At 38.1% G+C, this 26,316-nt stretch overlaps 1 protein-coding gene across 1 annotated transcript in view; it reads left to right on the forward strand.

Annotated features, from left to right (window-relative positions):
* The window catches only part of LOC150041662 (AF4/FMR2 family member 2), a 163,023-nt gene that overhangs the window by 124,022 nt on the left and 12,685 nt on the right, over positions 1-26,316 (forward strand). Inside the window, exons 8-13 of the mRNA XM_090327183.1 lie at positions 102-391; positions 951-1,014; positions 5,195-5,331; positions 15,210-15,281; positions 16,128-16,221; positions 18,426-18,478. Of these exons, the coding sequence (XP_090183309.1) occupies positions 102-391; positions 951-1,014; positions 5,195-5,331; positions 15,210-15,281; positions 16,128-16,221; positions 18,426-18,478 (710 nt within the window). The remainder of the gene's footprint in view (positions 1-101; positions 392-950; positions 1,015-5,194; positions 5,332-15,209; positions 15,282-16,127; positions 16,222-18,425; positions 18,479-26,316) is intronic.

Genomic DNA, 26,316 nt, shown 5'->3' on the forward strand with positions numbered 1-26,316 from the left:
TTGTACTTGACATTCAAAGTGTTATTTTTTTAGGAAGAGATGTTCTAAAGAGCAAATTCTAATAGAAGCTATTTGTCCTCATTTTGTGTTTCCCCCCTCAGGAGGGAGATACTGTAAAAAAGGCTGCCTCTGCCACTGTTACTGTCACCAACACTGCTATTGCCACTGTTACTGCTACTGCCATTGTTACTGCCACTGTCACTGCTACTGCTACTGCCACTGCCACGTCCACCACCACAACTACCACCACGACTATTTCCACCATCACGTCTACCATCACTACTGGCCTTATGGATAGCAGTCACCTGGAGATGACGTCCTGGGCAGCGCTGCCTCTCCTGTCCAGCAGCAGTACTAATGTCCGGAGACCTAAGCTCACTTTTGATGACTCGTATGTTGTCTCTACCTTATTATAGACACAGATTGGGAATGATGAGTTGGGGTAGGGGCAAAGGGGCTTTTCTAGTGACATGCATGTGTGTGTGTTTCCTCACATGACCTTAGAATTAGCTATATAACCTTAAAAGCATATTCCCTTCCACACACATTTGCCTTCAAGAATTTTTTTTCCTATTTTAATTGTGGGGATTTGTTGTTTTTTTCCCCAAAGACAGGTACTCACTCCTAGATTATTATTTTGTAAAATCTTTTCTTATTCATATCCTCAGAAACACCTGTATTTAGAGCTATGTTTTATGCAATCTGTTTGGGAAACTGTAATGATTAGGTTTGAGGGATGAATTTATTTATCCCAGTGGACCATTATATACTTCAGATTTAATTTATAGTATTATTTCAAGGTTGTTTATGGCATGAATGACAACAGCATGCTGTCTTTTCCAAGGCTTTTTACAGGAATGAATTTACAGTGAAAATGTGTTTGAATATTCACTTTGTTCATGAAAAGATAAAACATTAGTTTGCAAAAAGAGCTTGTTTTATTTGTTTAGGGTTCACAATGCTGACTATTACATGCAAGAAGCTAAGAAGCTGAAGCATAAAGCTGATGCTCTGGTAGGTTTTCTTCTTTTCATTGCTTTGTTCCATTAAGTTTAAGGCTTTGTAAGAACACAAAGATGGCACTTTAAAAATAACTCCATTTTATTACAGTATAACAAATTTTAACTTCCTTTGAACTATATTGCTTTTCTTACATAGGGATATTAGAGCTAGTTGATTCCTAAGTAGCAGTATTCCCCTTTTCCCAGCTTCAAAGTCTCAGTTACATATTCCCTTGTCATTATATTTTAAGTGAATTTGAAATGACTCTTAAAGCTACCCTAAGAAAAGATGGGAGCTCTTGGATTCAACAGTATAAGAACTGGTATGGGAGAAGTTATTAAAAGCTACCTAAATGACGTTGGGAAAGTTGGATTTATAGAAAAGTCACAGCTTCTTGCTGAATGTGATTACTTGTGATCCAAGTGGTACCCACAGTGAGGCTGGGATGCAGAACAGAGAAAGGAAATGCTGTCATCGAGGTTTCCTTAATGTATTTGATCCAGCGCTGCCAAGACACTTGGTCACCTACGGCAGAGTTAAGCGCAGCATGTTGACTTGTTTTACCTAATGACCTTCCTAAAAGTCTTAAAACTTTTACATTTACTTGGGTAAGGCTACACACTGCACCAGTGAAATCAGAATTTCTGGGACTGAGACCCCGTGGCATGGTTACTACAAATAATTCCAAAATGTGGCCATTTGAGAACTGTGTCCTGGAAAAGATCTTAAGGTGGCACACCTCATTATTACATTAAATATATCCCAGAACAACTGGAAATAGAAGTTAAACTCCATTGTGAGAAAAATAACATCCCCTATCACTGTACCATGTCTGCCTAGGCATTACCTGGGCTTGGCACTGTCTGGGAAGTGTGTGATGGGATATCGCCACAGTCTGCATTACAACTATCATGTAACAGCTTCCAACAACCATTCCTGTCATATCCCTTCCTCCTGTCAGTTTTCCCAGAGGTCCATATTGCTTAGCTATTTCCAGTAACTAATCTTTGTGCTGTGTGAATTGTTCCCTGAAAAAATCACATATACATACACACATATACACCATTCCTGAAAACAGAATAAACAAGGCAGGCCTGGCCCCAGTGGCGCATGTCTGTAATCCTAGCGACTCAGGAAGGTAAGACTAGAGGACTTAATTCAAACTCAGGCAGAAAAGTTCATGAGACTCCATCTTTCACATATCCATCAAAAAAGCAGGGCTAATGGCATGGTTCAAGTGGTTGAATACCAGCTGAGCAAGCAACTTGAGCAAGTACAAGACCCTGAGTTCAAACCCCAGTACTGACAAAATCAAAAGGCAAGCCTGCAGACCAGCTCCACTGGAACCTCCAAGTAGATAGTAATTGTGACAACAACTAGGTGAAAAGAGAGATGAAAGGCACTGGGTAGAGCATTTGACTAGAATAACAAAGGTTTCCCCTAAGTATCCTCAACTTCCTACTACTTCAGAGATGCTCTGAAACTTGCCCACTTTACAAAGTCAGGGTAAGGTTTATATGGATGTTCTTTGGCAAGCTGTAACATTTGCTGATGAAGACTGTGCGGAATGTGTGAGGCCACATAGGTAGAATATTTCAAGAACTGAGAAAAATCAAAGTCACACATATGTATACATATAGTTAGGAATTAACCTTGCTCATCATTGGAAAATATTGATCCTTGGGATAAGGAGGAAATGGTCTTCTTTTGGGAGTATCTCAAATGTTTCTTTCGTTATAACCAGACCACAGAGAGGTGGGTTTTTTCATATATTTTTTATTGTAATTAATAGAAAGGTTGCATGATATTTGCCAGATAGAATGTGCATTAAGTCACATACATTGATACCCTTCTGGCCCCAAGGTGTTTTTTTTAATTAAATTATAGCCAGGCTTGGTGGCTCTTGTCTGTAATCCTAGGTACTCAGGAGGCTGAAATCTAAGAATCAAGGTTCAAAGCTAGCCTGGGCACAAAAGGACCTGATACTCTTGTCTCCAATTAACCTCTAGAAAAACAGGAAGTGGGGCTTGGCTCAAAGGTAGGGTGATAGCCTTGAGCTGAAGAGCTCAGGGACAATTTCCAGGCCCAGGGGTAGGGCCGTAGCCTTGAGCTCAAGGGCTTAGGCACAGCACCCAGGCTGAGTTCAAGCCTCATGACCCACAAAAAAAATAAATAACTTGTAAAAGTGGTAACAGTTACATAAGGAAGGCAATGAGTACATTTCTTTTTGAATAGTGTGACCCCCTCCCTGATTTTCTACCACTTTCCCCACCCCCAAACTCTAGCTCAGGAACAAAGTGTTTGCCTTGCAAGTACAACATTCCAGGTTCAATACAGAGTACCATTATAAAACGAGGTCTTTAGAGTCAGGTGTGGTGGCTCACATCTGTAATACTAGCTACTCAGGAGGGAGGCTGAGATCTGTGAATCACAGTTCAAAGCCAGCCTGGGCACTAAAGACGGTGAGACTATAATCTCCAATTAACCACAAGAGAACAGGAAGTGTTGCTTGTGGCTCAAGTGTAAGTCAATAGCCTTAAGGTGAAGAGCTCAGGGACAGCACCTAGGCTGAGTTCAAGCCCTATGACCCACAAAAAAAGAGGTCTTTAAAGGTATTTCCAAGTATCTGTAATAGCAATTTTAAACCCAAATATATTCATTATATGTTCATAGACTGTGGCCTTTTCATGGGTCACGGTTCATTATAATATCTGGCGTACATCAGTATCTATACATACTTTGAAAATAACCTTTCTGTCCAAACTCCTCAATATGTGGATTCAGAAGTTGAGACACCAAAATAGGGTATGATTTAGCCAATAATTGGCACTGTAACTATGAATTTCCTTCATGGACTCCAATTTCTTCTTCTTTTAGATAAGGAGGGGTGGGTTCTAGATATGGAATTGTGAAGGAAATCTCACTTTTCACAAAACAAGATGTAAAGATTACTTTTCAAAAAAGAGAGAAACTGGAGCCTGACAACCTAAGGAAATTATCTTGGAAGACAAGAGGGAAAAGATTTACTTTGCATGCACAGACATAGGTTTTCATAAAATCATTTTCTTCAGACTGATATTTCTTTTACATTAGCATACATAAAGAAACTACAGAATTCCTTCTGTACATAAAAGCTGAAGAAAATTATTGTAAAAGTCACCTGCAATAAGAGATTCTGCGGGATCCATAACTAATCACTTTATAGGTGTACTTGATCATTTTCCAGAGACTACTCTGACATCTTGAAAATGAAAATTTTCACAATTGCACACAAAATATTTTGATAAAATGTATACAAGAAAATTAAAATAGCCAAATCTGTCATATTAGTTCTTTTCCATAAAATATCCTATTAGTGGATTTCTTACATCCAGCTATCAACAATTGAAAATGTTAAATCCTCTTATAAAATACTATAAAATTGTCATATATAAAATTCATTACACAGAAAAAACAGCATGTCTAAGTCACTTTAATCATGACCATTACCAAGGCTAAAACCTTTTGCAATAAAATTTTACTAAACTAAAATATTTAGTAGTGCTATATTTTTAGGCTTTTGGACACCCGATTTTAGCCCATCATTTGTGATGAAAGTGATGTGGTTGCTGTCAACAATCAGACTCTAGCCTCACATTTTGGGTGACAGTAGTATCAATCTGTAACACCCCTCCTGGGATTGGGCTTGATGTGCTTGTGAAGTTTTCTAAGGGAAGGGTTGGATGTGTTTGTTGTCCATGAATGTGATCAGAAACATTGCATAATGGACATTTCAAAGCTGTTGAATAAATTTAGTGAGTACAAACTACTCAAGGCATTGATTTGGTTTGTGATTCACCAAAAAGATAATAATAATAATAATAATAATAATAATAATAATAAATAATAATAATGCCAGTTTCAGTATCATGACAATAGGACCGTATACTAACTCTTTCTCACAGACAACTATATATCATCTCTGTACCAGGACTGTATTTGTGCATTGCAGATTGTTTTGCAGCACCTCTGCCTGTTAAATGTCCCCTTTCCTCTGAGGTGTCTTTTCGAAGTGTGTCTAGGCATTTCCAAATATTTTCCTTGGGTGGAGAAGGGATGAGGAAGAGAACAAAGTTCCTTTCCACCGTGAGCTATTTCTTTCTAATAAGGATAAATGAGAGCATCATGTTCACAAGTTGTCTTTCTGTTTCAGTTTGAGAAATTTGGCAAAGCTGTGAATTACGCTGATGCCGCTCTATCCTTCACCGAATGTGGCAATGCCATGGAACGTGACCCTCTGGAAGCCAAGTCCCCGTACACTATGTATTCAGAGACCGTGGAGCTGCTCAGGTAAATGACCTTTCTACTTCATCTCCCTAAGCTTATTTCACTCAGAATCAAAAGCTGCATATTAATGAGGTGTCCAAGGCATCTTCTGAGAAGTCATCATAATTAGTTCTTGCTATTTTATTAAGGCTATGGAAATTTTATAATTGATTGACATTGTTTTATAAATTAGCCCTTCAGAGGTTATAATATGAGAGTTATAAGTTGTAAGAGTCATAAAATTAAAATGGAAATGGAGCAGGTTAAAGCAGAGTAGGATCATTTTGCCATTTGGCATTGCCTTGTCTTTTCAAAGGTAGATGTGTGATTCAAAAATAAAGTGGTACCCCAAGATTTCTATTACATGCCATATTTTCTATGACTTTCTACCTTGCTTATTAATAAGTAAGGGAGCATTATTCAAACACAGAGTTGTCACAAATAGGTGTGCCACAAAATTCTCATGCACCTACAAAAAAAAAGAAAATCTGGATGATTATGAAGGTTTGGATAGAGTTGGGAGGACAGTAGCAGAAGCATGTGTTTCATTTATGTTTTAAATGAAATTCTCTGACTTATTGTTGTTTGTGGAATATAATTTGTGAGAAATTAAAACCAAAAAATAAACAGAAGAACAGGAATATGTGGAAAAGGAAGACATGTATATTATTTTTATTTCCAATGGTGTGAAAATATTAATAGAAGGATTTAATCTATTCTGAAATAGCAGACAGACACTGTTACACAGTGGATGGACTAATCCAATTTATTTATTCATTCAGTTAGTTAACATGGTACTGAGGATGTAGTGCAGTGCCTTCTGCTTGTTAGTCAATAACTCTACCACTAAACTATATTCATGTCTTCAAAAATAATCACTTTTGCTAAGTGCCAGTGGCTCAGGCTTTTAATACTAGCTATTTAGGAGTATGAGATCTGAGGATCTTGATTGAAATCAGTTCAGGCTACAAAGTTTATGAAACTCTTTTCCCTAATTAATCACCAGAACACATAATTGGGCCTATAATTCAAGTAGTAGAATGCCTGCCCTGAGCAAAAAATCTCAGGGACAGTGCTCAGGCCCCGAGTTCAAGCTCCAGAACCCGTGCCTGCGCGCACACACTCACACACACTCACAAAAGCTCTTTGACAATGTGGTCACTTATTTACCTGATGGGGCCTTCTTTTGTCAGTCCTGGGACTTGATCTCTGGGCCTAGACAGTATCCTTGGGCTTTCTCAAGGCTAGTATTCTACTGTTTGAGCCATAGCACCTCTTCCAGCGTTTTCTATGGATGTGGTACAGCCTTGATGTGTGTGCTGTTACTGGGCCTTGCACTGTCACTGTTTCGCTCTTGGCTTCTTCTCCTTAAGGCTAGCACTCCACTACTAGAGTCATACATCCACTTACAGCTATTTGCTCATTACTTAGAGATAAGAGTCTCTCAGTCTTTTCTATCCAGGCTGGCTTCATAACATGATTCCCTATGTCAGCCTTCTGGGTAGTTACAAGTGTGGACTGTCAGGACCCACCTAATAGGTTCTTTTCACTATCATGCTTGTATTTGAAAAAATGAACCAATCAGAGGTATTTGTATCTAAGTAATTAGACAAATAGTGGACAGATTTATTACGCGTATTTTCCCAGGAAAGTGTTTCCAAAGATTCAAAAAAAAACACTATAAAAATCAACTCCACTCAAATGGAATCATAAGTTTATGTCCAACACCAATGCCCCATGCAACAATCTGAAAAATTATGGTATGAACACAGCCTAGGCAAGTCATTATCAAAAAGTTGGTCTCAAGGCATGGTTCAAGTAGTAGAGCTCTAACCGTGAGTGAAAAAAGCTAAGTGAGAGTACAGGCTCTGAATTCAAACTATGGTACCAGAAAAAAATAGAACTGAGAGCTTATTTAGAGGCACAAATTCAAGATGATTACAAAGAAAGCGGTAACATTGCTTCCATGATCAACCAGTCATGTTTTCTCATGGATCCTGTCTGAGATACAGGCATTGAAGAAGTGCCTACATTCTTCAATGTAGTCCACTTTCTGCAATGTGAAATCTGATACCACTACTATCACTTGGTAGCTTTCAAGAGGAAGAAAATGATTTCTTAGCATCTAGTCAAGAATACCTGTAATTTTTAAAGTTGCACAAGGTGAGCATTTGTCAGAAATTATGATGATTAAAAATCGAGGAAAATAGTAAACAAACATGTAGAAGATTCATGTTCGCTAGTCATTCAATAATGTAAATTAAAGAAGGTGTATATTAAATTAAAAATCGAAAGTTAAAAATATTATGCTCTGACTTTGTTACCTGGCATATTGTATATATGTTTATTTGTTTATTTGAAATAGGGAAGGGAAGGGGGGAAAACTAGATGATTGGGAGAGGGTGGGGAAGGGAAATGGGGACAAAAACATGAGAAGGGTTATCAATGTGTGAGAAGTAATGCAACTACTATCTGGCAAATATAATTGTAACTCCTCTGTACATTACAATAAAAAATTTTATGCAGGGCTTGGAGTTTGGCCTAGTGGTAGAGTGCTTGGCTAACACGCACAAAGACCCAGGTTCAATTCCTTGGTACCACATACATAGAAAAAAGCCAGAAGTGGTGCTGAGGCTCAAGTGGTAGAGCTCTAGCCTTGAGAAAGTCCAAGGACAGTGCTCAAGCCCAGGACTGGCAAAAAATGTCATGAGTAAGCATCAGCAGGAAAAAAAATTTATTGTTAAAATAGGGCCATCTAACACGGCAGATAGAAACAAAAACTTGATCATTTGAAATTGAGGGAAATTTATAATTGTATGAGAAAGCCTCACAAGCAAGCATTTGTAACTTTTGACCTAGTAATCAACTTCTAAACTTTCAGTTCCCTTTAATGAAGGAAATATCTGGAAATCTTTAGACCATATTATTTGTATGTTGTTCAATTTAGGCTTATAGATCTGATAATACACAAATAAAAAACCAAATAACCAATAATAGAATACATGGTCACATCCTAAAACATTCCACAACGTTTTACAACCATTGAAATATAGTAACCATTAAGACTAAAGAGACACATGGAAGAAAGACAGCCTCTTCAAGAAGTGGTGCTGGCAGAACTGGTGAGGCACCTGCAGAAAACTAAAGTTGGATCCTTCTTTGTCACCCTGCACTAGAATTAATTCCAAATGGATCAAAGACCTGGAGGTAAAAGCTGGCACACTGAAAACTTTACAAGAAGGAATAGGAGATACACTAGGCCTCCTTGGCACAGGTCGAAACTTTCTTAATAAGGACCAAGAATCACAACAATTCAGAGAAAGGCTGGATAAGTGGGACTGCATTAAACTGCAGAGCTTTTGTATGGCAAAGGACATAGCTAGTAAATTAATTAGGAAGCCTACAGAGTGGGAGAAGATCTTCACCAAACAAACAACGGACAAAGGCCTCATATCTAAAATATATCAACAGCTCAAAAAATTGAATCACTCCAACACTAATCTCCAAAGTAACAACCATCCCATTAAAAAATGGGCCAAAGACTTAAAGAGAGTCTTCTCTGAAGAAAAAACAAAAATGGCCTATAGACACATGAAGAAATGCTCAACATCTCTGGTCATAAAAGAAATGCAAATCAAAACAACTCTAAGATTCCACCTCACTCCAGTTACAATGGCCAGGATCAGGAAAACTAATAACAACAGATGCTGTAGGGGATGTGGCCAGGAGGGATCACTGCTACACTGTTGGTGGGAGAGCAAACTCATTCAACCACTATGGAAAGCAGTATGGCAGTGCCTCAAAAGGCTAAACACAGAGCTCCCCTATGACCCAGCAATTCCACTACTTGGCATTTACCCAACCATCCAGAAACTAGGGCATACTAAATCCTCTAGCACAACAATGTTCATTGCAGCATTATTCACCACAGCAAAGATATGAAACTAACCTAGATGTCCCTCAGTTGATGAGTGGATCAACAAGATGTGGTATATGTACACAATGGAGTTCTATGCTGCTGTCAGAAAAAAACGACATCGACCCATTTGTTAGAACATGGAAAGACTTAGAAAAAAATCATATTAAGTGAAGTAAGCCAGACTCAAAGGAACTTAGGCTCAATGGTTTCCCTCATTTGTCATAATCTGTAGAAACCTTGGGCTCTCCTAGCAGAGATTTGCAATAGAGCAAAACCTTGATACACAAGGCCATATAGTATGAAGCTAACTGAAAAGACCTTCAGGATATTGAAACAAAAGCCATACAATGAATGATTGTTGTCCTTAATGTACTATGTTATCTCTCATCTCTTTTGCTGTCCCTTGGTTATCTCATATTGTTACAGTATCTCACTTTGTTACCTGATATATCGGATATATTTGTATTTGGTTATTTGAAATTGGATAGGGAAGGGGGGAAAACCAAGACGGGGGGGTGGACGGGCGGGTAATGGGTACCAAGACATGTGAAAGAGTATCAATATATGTGAATTAATGCACCTTCTATCTGGCAAATATCTTGTAACCCTTTTATTAATTACAATAAAAATATAAAAAAGACTAACGAGCCCCATGAAATTGTTTATGAACTAAAGATATAGCAAAACCAAGATTGAAATGTATTTCAGTGATTGGCACTTGCCTAGCATGCAGTGGGAGACCCTGGATTTGATCCATGGTACTGAAAAATAAAGTAAAATTAAGCAATAGAGTTATTTTTAATTTATTATTTTTAATTTTATTGTTGGAGTGATGTACAGAGAGATTGCAGTTACATTCATTATGTAATGTGTACATTACTACTTTCCATGTTTTTCTCCCACTGCCCCTTCCCCATTATAGATTTATAGTCACATTATAATAACAACTGTGAAAAACTGCATGCATCTGTTTCAAACAAGAAGGGCAATGATGTCACAGATGTATAGATGCAAGCTTATTGGTATTTTCCCTGTATCTACATGTTTTCTTTCTCATTAAGTTACTCTTTAATGGAAATACATGCAATCTTTAAAATGTTAGCAAATACCAATCTGTCTCATAATTTCAATATGACATGACTCATTAAGTAGTATTTATCTCCATTAAGAAATGTTTATTTTCCATTAAGAAATATTTATTTTCCTTAATTATTTCCAAATATTTTTGTTATCTTAAATACGATTTCTCATTGCATTATCATGAAGGATAGTTCCATAGAACCTGATGGAAGTCAGTGGATAGTGTGTTTAGAATTTGTTTAGAATCAATATTTTAAAACTTTATTTTGAGGTAATTGTATATTCATGTATAGTTATAGGCTCAGACGCAGACCATTCCATTGTCCACAATGGGATGATCTTGTACAACTATAGTAGAGTATGTTCACATTAACACTGAAAAATATATATGCACTTCAGATTTCACCATGTATCTTTTAAAAATTTATTGTCATGATAATGTATAGAGGGGTTACAGTTATAGTCATCAGTTAGTGGGTGCATTGCTTCTTGCACATTGATACCCCTTCTCATGTTTTTGTCCCCATTTCCCACCCCTCACCCCCTCCCAATCACCCTGTTACCATGTACTATTTGCAAGTTGACCAGTCTAGTTTCATATGAAATCATTTTGGTATGTTTTCTCTTAATTATATATATATATATATATGTATGTTTAATGAGAGAACATTCAGTTTGGAATTAAATAAGTAAAAGCTCACTAGACCTTATAGACCACTTACAGAATCGAAAATCCTTTGTCAAGTGATTTCACATGTACTTGCAATTAGAAGATTACTAATACATGAATGTATTTTTAGTAATGCAATAATATGTTGAAGTAGTGCAATATTCATTTTAGTGTCCTCTTCACAACACTATGCTAGCTACAAAGTGAGAGAACAGCACTTTCTTTATTCAAATAGTTGTTTCTTTTTTTCATATTTTCACATTTCGTTGATTCAGCTATCAAAGTTTAAAATATTGCTTAATAAGAATCCTTACTAGGTATTGGCAGCTCAAGACTCCTAGCTACTCAGGAGGCTGAGATCTGAGGATTCCAGGTCAAAGCCAGCCAGAACAGGAAAGTGAATGAGACTCATCTGAAACTAACCACCAAAAAATTTACAAGAATAGATATGGCTCAAATGGTAGAGCCTTGAGTGGGAAAAGCCAAATGAGAACATATGGTCCTGAATTCAAGCCAGACTACCAACCTACGCACTAGAAGAATCCAGTGTAGGGCCGGGAGTTTGGCCTAGTGGTTAAAGTGCTTGCCTAGCATGCATGAAAACCTGGGTTCAATTCCTCGGTACCACATACATACAAAAAAGTGGGAAGTGGTGCTGAGGCTCAAGTGGTAGAGCTCTAGCCTTGAGAAAGTCCAAGGACAGTGCACAGGCCCTGAGCTCAAGCCCAGGACTGGCAAAAAAAAGAATCCAATGTATATTCTACAATCTTAAGAAGAGTATAGGAAGAAGTGAGTAGTGAAGGAATGGATGACAATATTGAAAGTGGTGACACCGATCAAGATATATTGTATTCATGCACTGTTTTCTTAACTGGCAAGTTCTTTGTACAACTACTTAAAGATAATTTAAAAGGTTTTTAACTATTACACAATAGAAGGAACTTAGATAAAATGTGCAAATCCCTTTGATACAAAATATTCACCCAACAAAACCCGAATCCATAATTGGGAAAGTTGGGTGGAAAGAATGCTGAAGTGGTTCCGTGTCTTGAGTGTTAGATACGTCAGAGGTACTGGCTCCTCTGAAGAGCTGTTGAAAGTGAGATATTGTAAGACCAATATGGGAGTGGTGGTGCATGCTTTTAATCTCAACTGCTTATTAAGAAGTGATATGATGAGGCCGGGAGTTTGGCCTAGTGGTTAAAGTGCTTGCCTAGCATGCATGAAGACCCGGGTTCGATTCCTCGGTACCACATACATAGAAAAAAGCCGGAAGTGGTGCTGAGGCTCAAGTGGTAGAGCTCTAGCCTTGAGAAAGCCCAAGGACAGTGCTCAGGCCCTGAGCTCAAACCCAGGACTGGCAAAAAAAAAAAAAGAAGTGATATGAGGCCAGACCAGGCAAAGTTTAATGACACACCCTGAAGCTCAAAAAATTAGCTGAGTTTGGTGTATGTACTTCTGTAATCCCTGGTAATAGGAGGATAGCAATTGTAGGTCAATCCAGGCAAAAGGCCAGACTCTAGTAACTTCCTTGTAACTCCAGTTACTTGAGGGGCTAAGGAAACTTAGACTCCCTCCTCAAACTGTAGGTGTGCACAGTGGCATACATCTTCACACAAACTACAAAGGAAGTTGAGGTTGAGAGAATGACTATATTAGGCTAAACTGCTTTAAAATGTACCTGACGGTCCAACCATGGAGAGAAGCTGAATGAAGTGGAAATGCATTTGCGATCCCAGAAAGGATGGGAAGCCTAAATTGGGTAAATCATAGCTCAGGCACATGCCCAAGCATGAAGTAAGACCCTATCCTAAAATTAACAGTGAAGAAACCATGTGTGGCAGGGAGATTACTATCAGCCTGGCAAGTACGAGGACCTGAGAAAATGATCAAAAAGTAAAATGGCCAATATAATAAAGAGGTAAAAGCTGACACACTGAAAACTTTACAAGAAGGAATAGGAGATACACTAGGCCACCTTGGCACAGGTCGAAACTTTCTTAATAAGGACCAAGAATCACAACAAATCAGAGAAAGGCTGGATAAGTGGGACTGCATTAAACTGCAGAGCTTTTGTATGGCAAAGGACATAGCTACTAAACTAATTAGGAAGCCTACAGAGTGGGAGAAGATCTTCACCAAACAAACAACGGACAAAGGCCTCATATCTAAAATATATCAACAGCTCAAAAAATTGAATCACTCCAACACTAATCTCCAAAGTAACAACCATGCCATTAAAAATGGGCCAAAGACTTAAAGAGAGTCTTCTCTGAAGAAAAAACAAAAATGGCCTATAGACACATGAAGAAATGCTCAACATCTCTGGTCATAAAAGAAATGCAAATCAAAACAACTCTAAGATCCCACCTCACTCCAGTTACAATGGCCAGGGTCAGGAAAACTAATAACAACAGATGCTGTAGGGGATGTGGCCAGGAGGGATCACTACTACACTGTTGGTGGGAGGGCAAACTCGTTCAACCAGTATGGAAAGCAGTGTGGCAGTGCCTCAAAAGGCTAAACATAGAGCTCCCCTATGACCCAGCAATTCCACTACTTGGCATTTACCCAATCATCCAGAAACAAGGACATACTAAATCCACCAGCACAACAATGTTCATTGCAGCATTATTCACCATAGCAAAGATATGGAACTAACCTAGATGTCCCTCAGTTGATGAGTGGATCAACAAGATGTGGTATTTGTACACAATGGAATTCTATGGTGCTGTCAGAAAAAAACGACATCAACCCCTTTGTTAGGAAATGGAAAGACTTAGAAACAATCGTATTAAGTGAAGTAAGCCAGACTCAAAGGAACTTAGGCTCAATGGTTTCCCTCATTTGTCATAATCTGTAGAAACCTTGGGCTCTCCTAGCAGAGATTTGCAATAGAGCAAAACCTTGATATATAAGGCCATATAGTATGAAGCTAATTGAAAGGACCTCCAGGATATTGAAACAAAAGCCATATAATGAATGATTGTTGTCCTTAATGTACTATGTTATGTCTCATCTCTTTTGCTGTCCCTTGGTTATCTCATATTATTACTTTATCTCACTTTGTTATCTGATATATTGGATATATTTGTATTTGGTTATTTGAAATTGGATAGGGAAGGGGGGAAAACAAGATGAGGGGTGGGGGTGGGGGGGAGGGTAATGGGGACCAAGACATGTGAAAGGGTATCAATATATGTGAATTAATGCACCTTCTATCGGCTAAATATCATGTAACCCTTTTATTATTTACAATAAAAATATTTTAAAAAAGTAAAATGGCCTGGAGATGTGGTTGAAGTGGCAAAGCATTGCATACTAAGGCAAAGCCCTGAGGTCTAGCCCCATTAATGCCAAAAATTCAACTGAAAAGGAAAAGGGAAAATTAGGCATTGGGAAGGCAATTACTACAGCACTGTAGGCCTTCAGTTTCCTTGTTATAAATGCCATCCAGCACAGACTGCCTGCTTGCACTCTTCAAAGCTCCTTCTACCACTCTGAATTCTCTGACTTATTTTCCCACAAGTACCTCTGAAAATTTCATTAAGGGTCACATACTGATTTTATGCAATAAATTAATTTCAAGAGTCTAAATGCCCAGAATGCAATGTACTGGGCTGATGAAAAAAAAGAAAAAGAAAAAAAGAACCTTTTATCAACCTTTTATCACCCTAATGTGGAACAGTAAAAATTAAAAAGAATGGAAGGATGAAATATACAAGCATCATAAATTTAGGTACTTAGACTTTAAAATGTTGTCAAATCTTCCTTCCTTTAAAGAAAAAAGCACAACACTTTCTACAAAGGCGATATTCAAAACCCAAGCCATTAGAAAAGACCTGTGAATGAGATCTCCCGATGCCCATACCAGACAGTGATTTTTATTATACCATCTGTCATAAACTGAACTAAGTCTGGCATTTTTGTCTAACTCTCCTTGAAAACCAATATTGTTCCTTAGCTTAAATGCTATGAAATGTTATTTGCTGGCATTTATATACAAAAACTCACACATACAATCAGTACTTTGTTTAAGGATGCAGCTGGCTTGTCCAGCGTTCTGTTATATCAGTGCTGTCGTGGTACATACATGGTCAGTTTGTATATGTCTCAAGAAAGCATCCAGTGAAACATCTTCCTTGAGGTAGAAGTGAGACTAACCAACTCAGGGCATAAGAATTTCAGACTGGTAATCCACATTCCACTGGAGAATTTCTTTTATCTTCATAGGTATGCAATGAGGCTGAAGAATTTTGCAAGCCCTTTGGCTTCAGATGGTGACAAAAAGCTTGCAGTATTATGGTAAGTACCAACTGAAATGCCATGGGAGGATGAGGAAATTGATCCACTTACGTTGCTTATAGAAGATGGTCATTCTCTTTTTCAACTAACCTGTAATGGGAAAACGAATGGGCTTTGCCATTTGCTCATTAAACACTTAGTCTTATAACTTTTTTTTATCAGAATGGCGGTTGACTGGTTCTCCTTTTCTTTTTTTCTATTATAATGTATAAAGGGGTTATAGTTACATTCATCATATGCAGGTGCATTATGTCTCACACATTGAAACGCCTTCTCATGGTTTTGTCCCCATTTCCCTCCCCCACCCTCTCCCAATCATCTTGTTTTTCCCCCTTCCCTTTCGTATTTCAATTAATCAAATAAAGGTATATATAATATACCAGGTAAACAAAGTCAGATACAGTAAGAATACAAGTTTAACCAAAGGACAACAAAGAAGAAGAGAAATAACATAGTACAATAACAACAATCACACAAGATGAAGCTCTGGTTTCCATATCCCAGAGATCCTTTCATTTAGTCTCATCCTGTATGACCTTGTCTACCTAGGTTTTGAGCTACTGTAAGCCTCTGCTAGGAGAGTCCTAGATGTGTACTAATTATTACAAATGAGGGAAACCATTGAGCCTATGTTTCTTTGGGGCTGGCTCACTTCACTTAGTATGATTTTTTCCAAATCTTTCCATTTCCTTCCATTTCTCTTTCTTTTAAAAAAGGTTTTATTTATTTACTTGGGTTTCTTAATCTAACCATGTTTGAGTAACTATAAAACACTACTTCCTCTTTATAGTTTCTAAGTTTCACTAGACCCCAGCATTCACACAATCCTTTCCTCATCTCCCACAGCTACAGATGTTTATCACTGCTCTACTTAAGGATGTTTAAACTGAAGAAGGACCATGCTATGAAGTACTCCAGATCACTGATGGAGTATTTTAAGGTAATTTTTGGTATAATTTATAGGCACCAGGTGATAAAAAAAATCCGTAATTAAATATGTCATGAATTATGTAAAATGTCAAGTGACCAGCAAATGGTCATTGCTGCTAAGACCATTCCATTTCTGGTGTGGGGCTCAACAGTCCTTCCCCTATTTCATAGATTGAGCATATAGCATTCAGCAGCCTCCTGGGTAGAGGTAGGGGATGTTGTGCTGTGATCCTTTCAAAGTAGGCACAAGTCCTGGCTATGAGTATGTCCAGTCTTCCTAAATAAGAATACAGCCCAGGAATTCTTCAGCATTGAAGGAAGGAACTGTGGGCATCCTAGCTTGAGGTGGATATCTATACTCTTAAAAGACTTTTGCTCCATGAATAGTCTTACAATGTAGTGTTTGTAAATTCAGATTGTTTTTGTTTACCAAAAAATGGACAAAGAAAACCATTTTCTAGGGAGGTTGTATTTTAAATTCGCCTATATATACATGTATGTATGTATGATTGCATGTATGTATGTATGCAACCAGAAAATGCAGTGCCAGTACTGAAGAATGGGCCTAGATTAAATGACAAGCAGTAGTTTGTGGCTAAGTTTAGCTACTATACCTTCCAACATGCCTTTTTACTGCCAATACTAGCCATAATTTAGAGTTGGGAGCTTCACTTCTCCCTTATTTTTTTGGCCATATCTCAAAAGACAGTGCTGTCTGTTGCCAAGTACGTAAGACTTCTTGGCTTACTTCGACAAAAGCACTTGTTAGGAATGAAGCAAAGTATGGTCTTATATGAAATATTCAAAGAATAGTAGCGTACAACTCTACAACAGTGCCATGACTCAGTTGGGAAGATGAGCCACATCTCCAACTACTGTGTGACACAGGCATAATGTGATAAAGCTATTACTCACATGAGTAAAACGAGTCCCCTACAACAGCTTCCCCTCCCTTCCTTACTTCATATATCTGGCTATAGAAAGGTGTTTATTGATCCTCACTGGGCATTATATTGCCCTAGAGGGCCTTTGAAACCAAAGCCCTGGGCTCCATCCTGAGAGAATGTGATTATCTGGGCAGGACCTGAGAATGTACACTGCTAACAAGTTCCTGTGTGATACTGCTGCTGCTTCTCCTGTGATCACAATATGGAAGCCATAGGGCTAGTTTTTGTGCCTTATACCCTGTCCTGTGTACCTTTCAGGGCACTGTAAAATATTAATCATGTGCTAAATCATTCACCTGTGAGTGTGTTGAGCTTCAAGATTCAAACGAGAGACTGGAGAATGCATGTTAGCTCACGCTGTTGTCACTCCAGAGAAGCATTGCATTCATGTTAGACTCCTGAAGATGCTATCACTTTAGTATCCCTTTGGAAAATGGGGCTCACCTAGTGACGTAGAGGCCAAGGACAGTGCAAGTGCATCATGTGACCAGAACTGCCATGAGCAGGCCTGACTAGAGCAGTGACACAGGTATCCTGGCCATTTGTGCTGTTACACCTCCTGCCTCATGAGCGTTTTGCATTAATCCCAATTCCTATCTTGACATGGTGATGCTAAATGTCAGTGCATGGAGATAAAATGACAGGAAGTCAATTTTTTAAAATCAACCAAGTTCTATCAGAGGATGAAAAGAATGCTTGATAGCCTATGTTTCATTGCAGTGTAGCTCTGGACCAAGGGCATTGCTGCACAGGGAAAATGGTCAATCAAAAATTTGCATATTAAGAGTGCAAATCAAGATAATTACTAAAAACAAATGCATGAACAAAAATATTGTTTGGTTCTGACACATTTCTGGGATATAAGAAATCATAGCTTAACTTTGTATCCCAGGGACAAAGTTTGCAACTGGAGTTAAAGGTGAAAAGCTTACTTATACTTTGAAGAGCTTGTTTTGCAGAATAAATTTTAGATGAGGATAATTAAACCACTTCTTGGAAAACCGAGTCTGATTTCACTGGGCCTTTTAGTATATAAGATCGTTCATCAAGTGACTTTCATGGTCCTGATTGGAGCCCACTAATTATCCTAACCAGCTATTTTCATCGAGTGTGTGTCGTGGTGTGCTGACGTGCATATACATCCCAGCGCTACGTCCCAAAATGCTGCAATCAATATTAATGTACTCTAAATCACACTTCCATCTGTTTCTGAATTAATAAAAACACAAAATAGATGTCCTTATTTCCCTTTTTCTTTTTCTTTCAGCAAAATGCTTCAAAAGTTGCTCAGATACCGTCTCCATGGGTAGGCAATGGAAAGTAAGTGTTTTACAAAAATTGCTTTTTCACAAAAATGAGTGCATAAGTCCCAAATATTTTGCACTGACAATTTCAGAATGAAGGTCAATTCCTAAAGCTATATGAATTTTTGTGCACATAGAATTCTAGCCAGGATTCTGATGGTTCAAAGAAAGAAAACTTTAAAATGATATGGCTCCACATTCTCTCACTATTTGGATTTTGAAGCCAAATCATGGCCATAAAAATATGTGTTAATGAGATGGCAAGCACCAAGCCATTTCAGGGAGGCTGGATAAAGTTAATTCCACTGCAGTGATTTGTCAATGATTCAGGCAGTAATGAAAGACCAATGAAATATTCATTGATATTTAGTAAGTGCTGTTTAATAAAACCAAAGTCATAATAGAACTGAAAATGTGAAGCCACTTAGTCAGCCAATTATCTGAGCCTTTGTGGTGATTTTTTATATTAACACTAAAATACCCTGACCGAAATATGAAAGCATCTATTCTAATGTCAATCTAAGAATCCATGAACTTGCCCAGGCTTGCAGCCTTATTTAAAGCTCTCCTTTCTGTGAGCCTCCCCCAGGCTCCACAGCAATGTAGTGGAAATAGGGAGGACACATTGATCTGGACCTGAAATGGCTCTAAACCCATGGGATAAATTATGTAGCATTTTTACTCTGTTTTTCAATTTTTCTTTTCTTGCCAATCCTGGGGCTTGAATTCAGGGCCTGAGCACTGTCTCTGGGCTTTCTCAAGGCTTAGAGCTCTACCACTTGAGCCACAGCACCACTTTCAGCTTTTTCTATGTATGTGGTATGGAGGAATTGAATCCAGAGCTTCATGCATTTTAGGCAAGCAGTCTATCACTCGGCCAAACTCCCCATCCCTGTGATTGTTTTTCTATCTCTGAAATTAAGGAGGTAAATCTTCTATGGCCCACTAAAAAGATAGTGCCTAGTAAAGAGATGAATCCTACTTCTGTTGCCACCAAAAACTGTCAAGTTACCTTGGTTCATTGGCTAACTTACCTGTGTCTTATCTGATTACAAATCTCTGAGCTCCCTTCCCACAGGTAGTAGGAAGAGAAATTAGATGTCTGCTGTGACCAATACAAGTTCATTAGTAGCTTGTTTTATGACTCCAAGTTGATTTTTCAACTTTTCTTTATCTCAAAATCTTCCCATCTGTGGTGAAAATGCTTTCTTCAAGAGTAAAGTAGTATCCACTGACAGTTTCTGTACAGATACAATCCATACTCCAAAAGCTGTGGGACAATGAAGTCTCCTTTGAGATAATAAAAATGTTCAGCATGAAGGAGCAGAGCCATTAAAAACTGTACATTAACGCAAGTACTGTATTGAAAAGAAGCATCACTTACAATGTTGAAGTAGGTCTTAGTCTTATATTGGTGAAAAATAGAAAAGAATACTGCTTGGTAGAAGTTCAAAAAGAAAAAATAACCACTGAAAGGCCAAGAGAAAAGTATGCTATCTAAGCATAGAATGAAGCAAAGGGTCAATAAACAGCTATTAAAGGGACACTTAGAAAAAAATGTTTTAATTGTGAAATAAAAGAACGTAAACACACTTTAAAACTGTAAAGTCACATTAAAATCCTCATAAAATGATGTTTTCAAGCTGCTTTTGTCTGAAGAAAGCAGACTCTCTTTGGTGAGGTATTGAGCTTAGAATGGGACAATTCCAAATAGTCTACTCTGTTCATTCAACTAGTGCTTCAGATACATCTGTTCTATACCTGGCCCCATATGAGAAGTAGGAACAAAGAAATGAATTATGTGTAGTTCTGGCATCACAGAAGAGCACAGTCTGTGGAGGAAAGTGACCAGTATAAATAAGCATGCTATAGAATCATGAAGATACAGGTCAGGCTGTCCTGCAAGGCCTGAGAAGTCTTCTTGTCTGTAAAGACATCTAGCTTTCCAGTGAATGAGGTGGGAAGTTTCCTTAAGGATCTTTCACAGCACCTTCCTGGTACAATACCAACTTCTTGGCTAGCTAGTAACTGGGAAATCAATTGTTCCTGAGTAAAGGAGGTCCTGGCCATCTCATTGAAGAAGTAGAAGACGAGAAAATATGTGGACAGATGCAAAAAGAGTTGAAGAGACTCTCAGGAGCTAGTCTCTAAGGAAACTGGGGGGAGAAAAATCCAGAAAACTAGTAGGAAAGACAAGAAAAAATGCTTTGTATAGGTCAAGCATTAACAGCAAACTACGCATTTCATATATTGAGTTTTGGGGGATCAAAAGTACAAACAAGGCTAATCTATAAGGATATTAAATGGAAAAACAATCACAATATCATTACCAATAAAACTCAAAACTATAAAATTAGTTAATAGTGCATTATAAAAGTGTCTTGATTCAGGCTGGCAGCATGGCCTAGTGATAAGAGTGCTTGCCTAGCATGCATGAAGCCTAGGTTTGATTCCTTGGTACCACATACACAGAAAAAGACAGAATTGGTGCTCTGGCTCAAGTGGCTAGAGCTCTAGCCTTTAGAAAGCCCAGGGAGAGTCCCCAGGCACTGAGTTCAAGCCCCAGTACTGGCAAAAATAGTCATTTCTGTTTCTTGGAGTTCATTTTAATAAGCATCATTTTATATGGTCATACTTACCTACCTATTGAGCTATTATGAACCTCTACTAAGAATATCATAGACATATTCTACTTATGACAAATGAAGGGAACCATGCAGCCTGTGTTTCTTTGGGTCTGGCTTGCTTTGCTTAATGTATTATTTATCCAAGTCTTTGTGTTTCCTTACTAATGGAGCAATGTTATTCTTTTATATGGAAGCAGAGAACTCCATTGTCTCTATATACCACATCTTCTTGATCCATTCATCTTCTGAGGGGCATCTGGGTTGATTTCATATATTAGCTATGGTAAATAGTGCTGCAATGAACATCATTGTGCTAGTGGCTTTAGTGTGGCCTTGTTTGTGGTCGTTTGAATAAATGCTCAGAAGTGGAATTGCTGGGTAATGTTGAAGCTCTGTGCTTAGTCTTTTGAGGAACCTTCATACTGCTTTCTAGACTCGATGATCAAGTTTGCATTCCCACCAAAAATGTAATAATGTCTGCTTTTGGACACATCTCTGCCAGCATCTGTTATTATTAGTTTTCTTGAAAATGGTCATTCTAACTGGGTTAAGGTGGATTCTCAAGGTAGTTTTGATTTGTATTTTTTTTTGGTTCATCATGGGGCTCTGAACTCTCGACCTGGGCGCTGTCCCTGAGCTCCTCAGTTCAAGGCCACTGCCCTACATCTGGGCCTGGGCATTGTCCCTGGGCTCTTCAGCTCAAGGCTACTGCCCTGCTACTGTCCTACCCCTTGAGTCTCAGGGCCAATTCCAGTTATCTCATGGTTAATTGGAGATAAGAGTCTCAGGGACTTTAGTACTCCAGCTGGTTTTGAACCTTGATCCTCAGATCTCCGCCTCTGGAATAGCTAGGATTATAGGCATGAGCCCCTGTGCCCAGCTATGATGTACATTTCTTTTATGGCTAAAGACGTTGAAAATTTTCATGTGCCATTGGCCATTCTTATTTATTCTTCAGAAAACTTTTTATTTAATCTTTATCTCACTTATTAATGGGGTAGTTGGAGTCTATCAAAATGGACTCCAAGAAATTAAAACAAAATGATTTTTAATGTAATGTTTGCAATAATTTGTATTATTTCTTTTTTTCCCTTTGGTTTATTCCAAGTTGTCACTAGTTTTCAGTTCTATACCTTTTTTCTTATATATGTTTTGCTGATTTGCAGAGAGAAGAGGAAATACAGAAGTGACTAGAGAAAGGGTGAACCAGTACAACAGTGATACTAATTAGATACTATGTTGTAAATGAACTTTAAAACTTGGGGGTGAGGGGAGTCAGAGGGAGGGAAAGTGGGAGGAAATAAGGTAGAGTAAAGCTGTTCAAAAGAAACTATACCCTTCTGGCCACATCCCCTCCAGCATCTGTTGTTATTCGTTTTCCTGATCCTGGCCATTCTAACTGGAGCGAGGTGGAATCTTAGAGTTGTTTTGATTTGCATTTCTTTTATGACCAGAGATGTTGAGCATTTCTTCATCTGTCTATAGGCCATTTTTGTTTCTTCTTCAGAGAAGACTCTCTTTAAGTCTTTGGCCCATTTTTAATGGGATGGTTGTTACTTTGGAGGTTAGTTTTGGAGTGATTCAATTTTTTGAGTTGTTGATATATTTTAAATAATGAGGCCTTTGTCCGTTGTTTGGTTGGTGAAGATCTTCTCCCACTCTGTAGGCTTCCTAATTAATTTACTAGCTATGTCCTTTGCCATACAAAAGCTCTGCAGTTTAATGCAGTCCCACTTATCCAGCCTTTCTCTGATTTGCTGTGATTCTTGATCCTTATTAAGAAAGTTTTGACCTGTGCCAAGGAGGTCTAGTGTATCTCCTATTCCTTCCTGTAAAGTTTTCAGTGTGTCAGCTTTTACCTCCAGGTCTTTGATCCATTTGGAGTTAATTCTAGTACAGGGTGACAAAGAAGGATCCAACTTTAGTTTTCTGCAGGTGCTTAACCAATTCTGCCAGCACAACTTGTTGAAGAGGCTATCTTTCTTCCATTCTATTTTTTTGGCTTCCTTGTCAAAGATTAGGTGGCCATAGGTCTGTGGTTTAATATCTGGGTCCTCAGTTCTATTCCATTGGTCTTCAGGCCTGTTCTTGTGCCAGTACCAAACAGTTTTAATAACTATAGCTCTGTAAAAGAGTCTAAAGTTTGGTATTGAAATTCCTCCTGCGCTGTTCTTTCTGCTAAGAAGTGTTTTTGCTATACGGGGTCTTTTATTATTCCATAACAGATGCTGGAGGGGATATGGCCACGAGGGATCACTACTACACTGTTGGTGGGAGTGCAAACTCGTTCAACCACTGTGGAAAGCAGTATGGCAGTGCCTCAAAAGGCTAAACATAGAGCTCCCCTATGACCCAGCAATTCCAGTTCTTGGCATTTACCCAATCATCCAGAAACAAGGATATACTAAATCCACCAGCACAACAATGTTCATTGCAGCACTATTTACCATAGCAAAGATATGGAACCAACCTAGATGTCCCTCAGTTGATGAGTGGATCAACAAGTTGTGGTATTTGTACACAATGGAATTCTATGCTGCTGTCAGAAAAAAACGACATCAACCCATTTGTTAGGAAATGGAAAGACTTAGAAAAGATCATATTAAGTGAAGTAAGCCAGACTCAAAGGAACTTAGGCTCAATGGTTCCCTCATTTGTCATAATCAGTAGAAACCTTGGGCTCTCCTAGCAGAGATTTGCAATAGAGCAAAACCTTGATACAAAAGGCCATATTGTAGGACGCTAAATGACAGGATCTCTAGGATATAGAAACATAAGCCATATGATGAATGATTGTTGTTCTTAAAGTACTATGTTATCTCTCATCTCTTTTGCTGTCCCTTGGTTATCTCATATTGTTACAGTATCTCACTTTGTTACCTGATATATCGGATATATTTGTATTTGGTTATTTGAAATTGGATAGGGAAGGGGGGAAAACAAGATGAGGGGTGGAGGTGGGGGGGAGGGAAATGGGGACCAAGACATGTGAAAGGGTATCAATGTATGGGAATTAATGCACCAGCTACCTGGCAAATATTATGTAACCCTTCTATTAATTACAGTTAAAATATATGAAAAATATACCCATTGCCTTACTTATATAACTGTAACCCATCTGTATAGTACCTTTACAATAATAATTTTAATATAAAGTAAAATTCATTAAGTGCATTTTTGAAAACCGAATTTAATAATGCATAAATGGAATTTGTTTTTATAAATTCAAATTTTCTAATTTAATCTTCTGTAACAATCTGTAGCTCAGATGCCATATAGCAACAGGAGATAATCAGAATTTACAGATTCATAATGTTCAAAACTGAACAACCTGATACAGAGAATTTGAAAACCCTGAACAATAAGTGAAGTGATACTAGAAAGAAATAAGACAAGAAAAACAACTGACTTTTGAAACAAAGAGGCCATTTGGGGACTTCAGAAGAGCTATTTGTGTAAACAGAAAAGTGTCAGTACTGTGTTGAAGGCACAAGACGGGATATCTCCACATTTTGGAGACCTTGACTAGTCAAAGAACGAAGAAAAGCATGGTGGTCACTGGATGGATCATTCTTATTAACTATGAAAGAAAACAACTCCTACCCTGGGCACTAGTTGATCATATAGTAAACTTAAGTACTTGGGAGGCTTAGAGTAGAAAAATCATAATTTGTGGCTAGTCTGAGTAAGAAAAGTTCATAATATCCTGTCACACTAGGGGAACAGCTAAAACAAGCAAAAAAAAAAAACCAGAGGTCTAGCTCAAGTGTTAGCAAGTACTACTTTAGATTCCAGTTCCATAAAAAAATAAATAAATAAATAAACCCACACATACAACAAACTTATAGAGGAATGTTGCTGATAGGAATACAGATGACAAATATGCCCCTGAGAGGATACTACAAAAGGACCAATGTGGATGTGAACACAAAGGTAAAGATGATCGAAGTAAAGTGAAATCTTAAGTGAATATTAAAATGGGAGTAACAGTGGATTGGAAGAATAGGATTAGATGTCAAATCCAGGTTCTATGGGTGATTTTCTGTGTAACTCCTAGGACATTCCTGAATTTCTTCTCTGAGGCCATTTTATAATATATGAGACAATAGACAGCAAAAATTTCCTTGCAGAGATGTGGCGAAGATTCGACAGAATTTCCATGAATATATGAAGGCCAAAAGTGATACACAGTAGTAGCTTGTCAGCAGATGGTGGCTACAGCTATTGCCGATACTTTTTAAAGTGGAAAACATAAAACTCCTTTCTTGAGAACTCTTACAGCTCTTGATTTATGAATCTCTTGATATTTACTATAAAATACAAGAAAATAGTGGGCTTTCTCCTTTATTACACTTTGTGTTTTATTTCAAATGGGTGGTTATCTATCTGTTCAATCACCAGATGTTTGTTAAGTGTCTACTTAATATGAGACACAGTGTCAGGCCCTTTATAAATGCCATGTCTGTGATACATAGATTGTCCTCTTTCTACCCTGTAGAGCATGTTATATGAAGCAGATCCTAACTAAATAATATTGACAAATCATTCATTTAGTTCACTGGTATTCATTGAATAAATAATATGTAATAAGTGGTATTCTAGATACAGGATATCACAAAATATAATGTAAAAAATCTGTGATTCCACTGAAGTTATATTCTATTGGGAGTAAAAAAAAAACAACAACTAAAAATACATGAGGGGGCCGGGAGTTTGGCCTAGTGATAAAGTACTTGCCTGCCATACACAAAGACCCGGGTTTAATTCCTTGCTACCACATACATAGAAAAAAGCCAGAAGTGGTTCTGAGGCTCAAGTGGTAGAGATCTAGCCTTGAGAAAGTCAAAGGGCATGGCTAAGGCCCTGAGCCCAAGTCCAAGACTGATAAAAATATACATGCTCTGGCTCAAGTGGTAGAGGTTAGCTTTCAGCTGACTTGCTCCTCAGGAACAATGCCCAAGCCCAGAGTTCAAGCCCCATGACCAATAAAACAAATAGTACATGATATCCAAGTTGTGGTTGGTTCATGCCTGTAATCCTAGCTATTCAAATGGTTGAGCTCTGATGATAATGGTTCAAGGACAACCTGAGAATGAAACTCCATGAGTTTCATTTGCAATTAATAACCAAAAGGCTGGAAGTAGAGATGTGGCTCAAGTGTTACAGTGCTGTCTTTAGGGGAAAAAAACACTTGTAGATAGCACTGAGGCATAGAACTCAAGCCCCA

Source organism: Megascapheus bottae, chromosome X, assembly GCF_031878675.1.
Source record: "Megascapheus bottae isolate mThoBot1 chromosome X, mThoBot2.hap1, whole genome shotgun sequence".
Lineage (NCBI taxonomy): Eukaryota > Metazoa > Chordata > Mammalia > Rodentia > Geomyidae > Megascapheus > Megascapheus bottae.